We start from the raw sequence: 7855 nt of genomic DNA on the forward strand, positions 1-7855 counted from the left end.
TGTGGCAAGGAGGGAAAAGGGTATAAGAGCCTTGATCTTGCAGCAGTTCTTTCCATCTTTGCCTTGTCCTGGTAACTTCAGCCTTCTCTTGTGTAAGCAAGTGCTGTAAAGAGCTGAGCGTTTGGATAGTAACAAAATATTCTTGAAAGTAAATGCTTTTTTTTTCAGGGGAAATATGCCAAATTTGGTCCTAGAAACAAGCCACACAGCAGAATCATAAATGAATATATTGCCTCATTAGATAATATTTTTGTTTCTAACTCCGTTCCCAGTGCCTACTGCTTCATGTGCACACCCAGATTTGCACCGTTGCTGTCTTTTGAAGTTGAGATGAGAGGATGGGAGAACAAATAGGATGCCCTAAATACCTCATACAAAGTTAAGCTTCTTCAAGCATGCAAAAGCCTTCCTTTTTTTAACTGGTTTTATTTTTCTGAACTGAAGCTAAAATAATTACTGGGTTTCATCCCTTCTGGCTATCTGTCAAATCTGGCATGTATATGGGTAGAATGAAACTAAAGTCTCTGTGTCAGTTCTGTATGAAACACCACTGGCTTGATTAATTTCTGTTTAACTGTAGGAAATACAAGTCATTTTCATCTGACAGAGCTCTCAACTTTAGCACTGTTTTTTTGTTACGATTAAAAAATCGAAGTTAATGAACACACTTCATTGAAGTTGTTTAACTTTGCATGGACTAGACAGGATTTGTAACAATTACCAAATTTAGAAAGAAAAAAATAATAATTCCTTCCAAGAAAGGAATATACTAAAATCTGGATTGTGTTTTGTATTCACAAGGCAGAACACAGGACACAGGAAGACTCTGGATACAACTTAAGACCATGGCAGCATACTGGAGGAGAATCCTGATAATATTTGTGACAGCTCAAGTACTGTTTGTGGTAAATGCCTTTGAGGAAGAAGATGTACCTGAGGAATGGATTCTTCTTCATGTTGTCCAAGGCCAGATTGGAGCGGGAAACTACAGCTATTTAAGACTAAACCACGAGGGAAAAATAGTCCTTCAGATGCGGAGTTTAAAAGGTGACGCAGACTTGTATGTCTCTGATGTGACACTTCACCCCAGCTTTGACGAGTACGAGTTACAGTCAGTAACCTGTGGCCAAGACGTTGTCCATGTGCCTGCACACTTCCGCCGCCCCGTGGGAATAGGGATTTATGGCCATCCCTCTCACCTGGAGAGCGAGTTTGAAATGAAAGTGTACTATGATCGAACAGTGGTACAGTACCCCTTTGGTGAGGCTTCTTACAACCCCGAGGAGATGGAGGCAAACCAGAAGTACTCACAGTCTACAGAAGATGAATCTCAGGATGAGGAATCTGTTTTCTGGACTATACTTATTGGAATCTTGAAGTTAATACTTGAAATTCTTTTTTAGATTGATACACACTGGACTAAGTCACACTTCAGCCTGTGGAATTGAATATGAATGACTTGCCGTGATATTTAATACTCTTTGTTATGTTTCCTGAAGAGGTATTCAGGTTACATTTCTTAAACCAGAAAGGAAGTGGGGGAAAAAGCCATATTTAATTTTATATTGTAAATCCTCCCCTATATGTAAAATGAGCAGAGAGCACAGTATTTGCAGTGCTCTTCAGAGATCAGGGCTTAAAAATGAATGTATAGTTGGGATATCATTAAATTCACTTTAAACAGGTGCTTAGGAAAATCAATTCACTATTTTCTATTGTTTTTTTATAAAGAAAAATGACAACAAACCTGCTGCACTTCAGTCCCCCTCTCAATTTAGAGCATATTTAAAAATAAAACCTGTTTTATTTTCTGAGCAAGTATCTCCAGTAAAGCTAATTAGCAATGGGTTTTGTGTATATTCAAGTTGAGCCTATTGGAAAGGAAGGAGAAACAATCGATCACCTAAGGGGGTACATGGTCTGTATTGGATCTGTGTGTGCTCACGTCAGCCATCTGTCAAGCAGAGGTCTGTCCAGTCACTCAAAACCACTGCAAATCCATGACCTAAATCAAATGCATGTTGCTTCTTTGCTGTTACTGCAGGGAGAGGGAGCCTTCAGCTGCTGTTACTTGTCAGTACGACATTTTCATCTCTCATTAAAAACAACAGAGCACAGACTATCTCAAACTTGAGAGGTGCTTTCTTACACTTCCCTCTATAGATTTTTGGGATGGATATTTCTTTTAGCACACCTTTATGAGTAAGTCCTTAGCTTGCAAAGAAAATTTATGCTGAAAGGAGAAGAAGGTCATGTCATGCCCACTCTTCCTCGAAACTTACTTTTTCCAGGAGTACTTTTTGCTTTGAGTCTTTCAAAATAACCAGTTGCTATGCAAATAGAGTATATTGAAATTGCTCTGTAATTTTCTTTTCACAGAGCTTACTGACACAAGCACTGAAATAAACAAGTATGTTACTATAATTTTACACAATGTACAGTTTGAGTTTCATTACTGAAAGACTTCTCGAGTGGGAATTTGGCTTGTCTCTCTCACCATCTGACAGGACATGATTACTGACTTGTATCACAAAAAAATCATTATATAGGCGAAAGTTTATTTGGTAAAAATAAAAAAAAAAAAAGTGGTATTGTTCCTCTTAGAGTGGTTGGTTAAATAGCACCAAAGTATCACTTTAATTTGTGCAGTTAAGTTTTGGACAGCAAGTTTTTGAGGGTTTTTTAGCCCTCCTTGCTGTTTTTCCCCCTTCTTCCTCCTCTTCTGGGTACAGGAGGTTCTTTCTGACAACAATCACAAATCCAGCGACCTAAGAAAAGAAAGTTATCAATTATTGGGAAACTAACTTTGTTACTCACTCATCTAGTTACACGCCCTTCTCTGTTCCAAGAGGTGCTCATCTATTTGCAGTACTTCCTTTAACACCAACAACAAGTCTTTTCTTTAAAATTAGGCACCTTTTCTGTAAAGCAGCATATATAGTTCATGCTCCCTTGCAAAGTCATTACATGTAACGAACTGGCAACATGAACCTTCATGGAACTCAAGTGCCAGCACTGCCGAGGAGGTGGTTATTAAGTAAGAACTTGATAAACAATGCTCGAGTTTGCCAGTTGTATTTTCACATGAATGATTACAGTTCAAGGTTAGGGGCAGCTACCCAGAGCAGAAATGAATGGCAGTTGGGGAAGCATTTAACTGTTTGTATTACAACAGCTGCAATCATAAAAGACTGCTTTGGTAAACTGATAGTTTTGTAGAATCTGTTTTGTTTACTCTGTCTCTAGGTCAGCCTGAAAGTGAAATTGGCCATCGAACCTGTGCTAAAGTGACAGCTGGCACCAGTGCTTCCCAAAATGGGAATGTACAGCATGTCTGAAGTACTGTACAGGGAATACTGTCACTGCCACTGAATTCATGAACTTACTTACCAGGGATTTAATAGTACATGTAAAGCAACAGTACCACCTTTTATTTCCTTTCTACTGCCTTGAGCTGGCCAGATGATAGGAGCGACTGGGTAATTTAAAGGTACAAGCTGCCTGCCTGACATAGAAGTACTTCACTTCCAGCTTTGATGTTTAAGAAAGGGAAAGAAGAGGTTTAAAAAGGTGTTTAGGAATGTTAAATTGAGACTACTTTTTAATTTAGAAGCTGAAATAGCAGCGCAAACAATTAATGTGAAAGCTATACTCCAGCAATATGCAGCAATAGTCTCTTTTACAAGTTTCTTTCATGAAAAGAGATAATTTTTCCCAGTTTCTGTGGATATGGAAAAAAAAACTTCTGAGTGAGCCTGTTTGGATCATGTTGTAAAAGCCAATTATATTTCCTATACAGGAATCGCCAGGTTAAACTGTGCACAACCAAATATACATAAATAAAGCTTACTAAAAAAAAAAAAAAATGAGGTCCCACAGTGTGAATGTGTTCCTACAGTACTTCTTACTCCTACCCTTCACACTTGTTTTAAACTATTCTTTCAAAAGCAATGCATATATTAATCCTCGGAGAGCACCTAGAACTCAAAGGACGTGGGAAGGGAACAAGTAACTCTTTATTACCTGAAGGGATAGCGTCAAGCCCCACACAGAAAGTGTGATAACCACGGTCACACACATCACAGAACATCATTTCTTCTTCATGGTGAGGCTGCCCACAGATAATGCACGTTTTACACTCCATACATTGCCAAGGGTAAGTCTTAATCATAGCAACAAGCTCCGGGGTCATATCAAGGCAAGAAGGGTGGCCTAGATTAAAACCAGTGTTATTACTTCCATGTCTGAAATGAAATGTAAAACTAGTTAAGATTGTTTACTTGTACCAAAGCTGAAGCTTAGCTCACCTCTGGTGACATCCCGCAGTGCACTGCATGTGCCACTACATATAACACTGAAGAGAGATGGAGTCTTAAGGAAAGGCAGAAAAGCAACTTAACTGTTGCTACACGTGTAGTACGCTATATATGTCTACAAATAGAGCTGTCAAACAAACTGCCTTAGGAATCCATTTAGTGTATGCAAATACTTACCACTGTTGTCACACTGCGAGCAATGTATAAGAGCTTCAGCTTTTCCTTTCTTGTTGGACTCCTTACCCTTCAGACAAATTCCACATATAGCATTTGGAATGACCTTTGGCTGGAAGGGTAGAAGAGGGCTATAAATTCATTCCAGAAGAATTTACAGATTCAACAGGAAATGTCATCCATCTCCTTAACAATTAGAATTAATAAACTGTCTGCTAGGATGTGTGAACCTTAAACCACGTGACAATAACTGACACGCAGCAGCATTGAAAAATGCTAGCTCAACTACATAAAATTTTGCATTTGTCATACACGGTGAGTTACATGTAAATCAAATTTGATCAAAAGCATGTACTTGCTTCTTCCTATGAATTCATCAGCTAACATTCTCCTCAATGGAAACTAAATGTGACAGAGGATGAAAAATTTCAGTACTTTTCTTTTCCAGCATAGAATATGACTTTATGAACCTCCATGTCAATTTCCTGTTTATGGAGGAAATTAAATACAATTTCTCATTTGCATTACATATTGCCCTAAATACAGAAAATTAATTACAAAAGCAAGAAACTTGATTGTTTTCTATCTTTAGTTTCAAATTATCTGGTTAGCTATGTCATACAGGGCTACCTCTTTTACCATTCCTTCTTGTACCCAGTCATAATGACTGTAAGAAAGAGAACATTGCATTTAACTACAGTTTTACATTTGTAATTTTTCTAAGTGACTATCTGGAGTGTGTCTGGGCCCAGGAGATCCATTTAAAGGGTAAGAGAAATAGCAGGCTGTTACAGTGTGGAGCATTTGTCTATGTATTCTGTGTCCCAACTCCAGAGATACACCAACAGTGGTTTACCTGGATGAGGACTGAGGAAGAGGTAAAGCATTCTGAACTTCAGAAACATTACTGTAGTTACATTGTTGACCTTAGGCCACTGCATAATGAACTCAGTGAGAAATGTAGTTTACAATTTCATGTAGTACTCACTGATGTTACACTGACAAGTGCCAAAGTTTTTAAAACAATGTTGGCAGGTAGTAGAGGGAGCTGAAGGCACATCCTGTTCCCAACAGCTTGTCAGTAAGCAGGAAGTCTCAGTCAACCACCAACCACATTCTTGAGGAGAAGAATGAGGTTTAATTTTAAAATAAATTTAACAAGAGAAACCACACAGAGATTTTTTTAAATAATTACTGAGATCTTTTGCAATACAACTTATCTTTAAGTATGTTTATTTCCCCCAGACAATTTTTTCTAGCACCTAGCAAGTTAATTAAAATCTTGACTCATTTTCAGAGTAATCAGGATGCATTGCTTTAAGTTTTCTGAAGTTTTCAATCTGCTCTTTATGTCAAAACATGGCTACAGCCTACTTTAAATTGTCTGGTCTAAAGAGTTTTATTTTAGAAAGCAAAACACCATACCAGATCTTTATAGGCAACTTCCTTCAAAAGATGACAGAGGCATTCACAGAGACTTTTTTTTGCTTATTTATTTTAAAAAAGCAAAGTCAACCTGTTTTATACATAAATATGATAAAACAATAAAAGAAGTCTAACATTCACAAACATCTCTACAAAATAATAAATATAATGGAAGCAAAACCACACAAACTCTTGTACTGTGAACTACACTATGTGTCCTACACATATACCTTCATACCTTGCTCCTCCCAACAAAAGTGGCACATGCTTAGACCTTGTCAGTGCGGCAGCATTTACCCTTCTATTATTTAGGCTATGTTCTAACTAATCTTTTTATTGTGTTCTACTCTATTTCTAAGAAAACCAAGCCTTTCTAGAATAGCAAGTGCACTTTTCTAATCAGACTTTAGCTTGTTACAGATTTGTATTTTACTGCCTTTAATATACAACCGCACAGTCCCTGGTACTCCAGCCAAACTAAAGTGAGCTGCTTCTGGGTCACTGTACCTGCAATTCGGGTATGTGCAGTTCTCATTGATAGACATAACTCTAAAGTTAGACACTGACACAGATGCATTTATTAACAATGCTTCCATCTAGTCTTACTTCCCTAAATGGTATTGATTAGAAACTGTGCACGTTGGGGGGGTGAGAATCACAGCCTATTAATAATAAAGTTCCAACAGTATGGAAGTACTTTTTCAAAAACGGGAAAAAATAAAAAAAAGTAAGACTCTTCACATTTCAAACCAGTTCAATTCTACCACCATAAATGGCTCTTAAAAACACTATAAAAAAAAGTCTGTCGAATCCAAGTGGGAAGTCACAATATCCCACCTCATTAATAGTAAATTTTGCTATCTACATCCTCACTCACCTTATTGGGGTAAGGATGGGAGAAAATGAATGCAGGGTCAAAATGATGACTGCCTCCTCTCTACATTTTCACTTCTGTGCTGCTGTGCTGCAGCTCTCGAAGTAAACATTCCCACTACAACATTTTTATAATGTCCTATTTTGAACTCAAAGCATTACATTTTCATACACAGTGATCTGAAACAGAAGTGTTGTAAAATACAGTTCTCAATACATTTCAGTTTTATGTGCAAAAAATCTCCTGTACTTTTAACAGTACTCTGTGTGTGCAATTGCAGTAGTCAGTCCTGCAGCAACAGACTCGCTACTTGTAACATGACAAAATGTAAAACACACGCTAATCGTTCTTTGTGAAAGAACTGACAATAAAAATGACTCCATATAAAATACAGTATTTCTTTTACTCAAAAATAACTCAGTGGAAATGTACGGGATCCTGTAATACTCACAATGTGGCTATAACTAGACATAGGTATGCTGATGCCATAGCAATTATCCTTTAATTTTAACTACATGTAACTAAAAGATTACTGTCCTACAAAAATAGTCCAATATTAGAGAAGAATAGAGAACAGAAGTATTATGAAGATTTAGAATGCACAGGGACAACATTTGAAATTAATTGAGCCTTCAGCTCAAAGTGCCTTAACATTTAGGCACATATGGTAGGTATATTGTTATTGTTATAGGTATATTGGAGTTTTTATAGACCCACAAACAGGAATCATTCTGTCTTACCAGTTAAATCAGCTCATGTAATTTGGCTTACTGCAAGCTTTCAAATGTTCCCACAAACAAGAAAGCCAATCCTCTCACCCTCCCAACACAACATCACCACCTATGGCTTATCAACAGCCTGATGGCTGATGCAGGCAGGGTATGCTGACACTGCAAAGATGTGGCACTATATGTTTCCAGTAAGACCTTCTTACTAACAAAATCAGTGATTCTGAACCAAGAAGTGATTGCTACAGGAATCCATTTCCAAAATGTAGTGCTGTGTGCTACCATTGCTCTTCTAGAATTAGAAGCTCGGAACTTTGCTGGAAGTTCTGCTCCATCAG

The 7855-nt window shown here is 37.6% G+C and overlaps 2 protein-coding genes across 2 annotated transcripts in view; one reads left to right on the plus strand and one right to left on the minus strand.

The window, feature by feature from the left end:
* Positions 1 to 812: 812 nt before the first annotated feature.
* Positions 813 to 1640, plus strand: LOC103807672 (chromosome unknown open reading frame, human C6orf120). The gene has a single exon (XM_009080413.1). It carries the CDS (start codon positions 846 to 848, stop codon positions 1401 to 1403), a length of 558 nt encoding a protein of 185 aa, XP_009078661.1. The 5' UTR covers positions 813 to 845; the 3' UTR covers positions 1404 to 1640.
* Positions 1641 to 2682: 1042 nt separating this feature from the next.
* The window catches only part of PHF10 (PHD finger protein 10), a 15207-nt gene continuing 10034 nt past the window's right edge, over positions 2683 to 7855 (minus strand). The window contains exons 9-11 of the mRNA XM_009080414.1: positions 4494 to 4602; positions 4024 to 4212; positions 2683 to 2768 (exon numbers count right to left, since the gene is read on the minus strand). Of these exons, the coding sequence (XP_009078662.1) occupies positions 2683 to 2768; positions 4024 to 4212; positions 4494 to 4602 (384 nt within the window). The remainder of the gene's footprint in view (positions 2769 to 4023; positions 4213 to 4493; positions 4603 to 7855) is intronic.

Source organism: Acanthisitta chloris, unplaced genomic scaffold (genome assembly GCF_000695815.1).
Source record: "Acanthisitta chloris isolate BGI_N310 unplaced genomic scaffold, ASM69581v1 scaffold31968, whole genome shotgun sequence".
NCBI lineage: Eukaryota > Metazoa > Chordata > Aves > Passeriformes > Acanthisittidae > Acanthisitta > Acanthisitta chloris.

Bases quoted from the DNA above. Each gene is read 5' to 3' on its own strand.
- LOC103807672 (XM_009080413.1), top strand. From the start codon at position 846: ATGGCAGCATACTGGAGGAGAATCCTGATAATATTTGTGACAGCTCAA.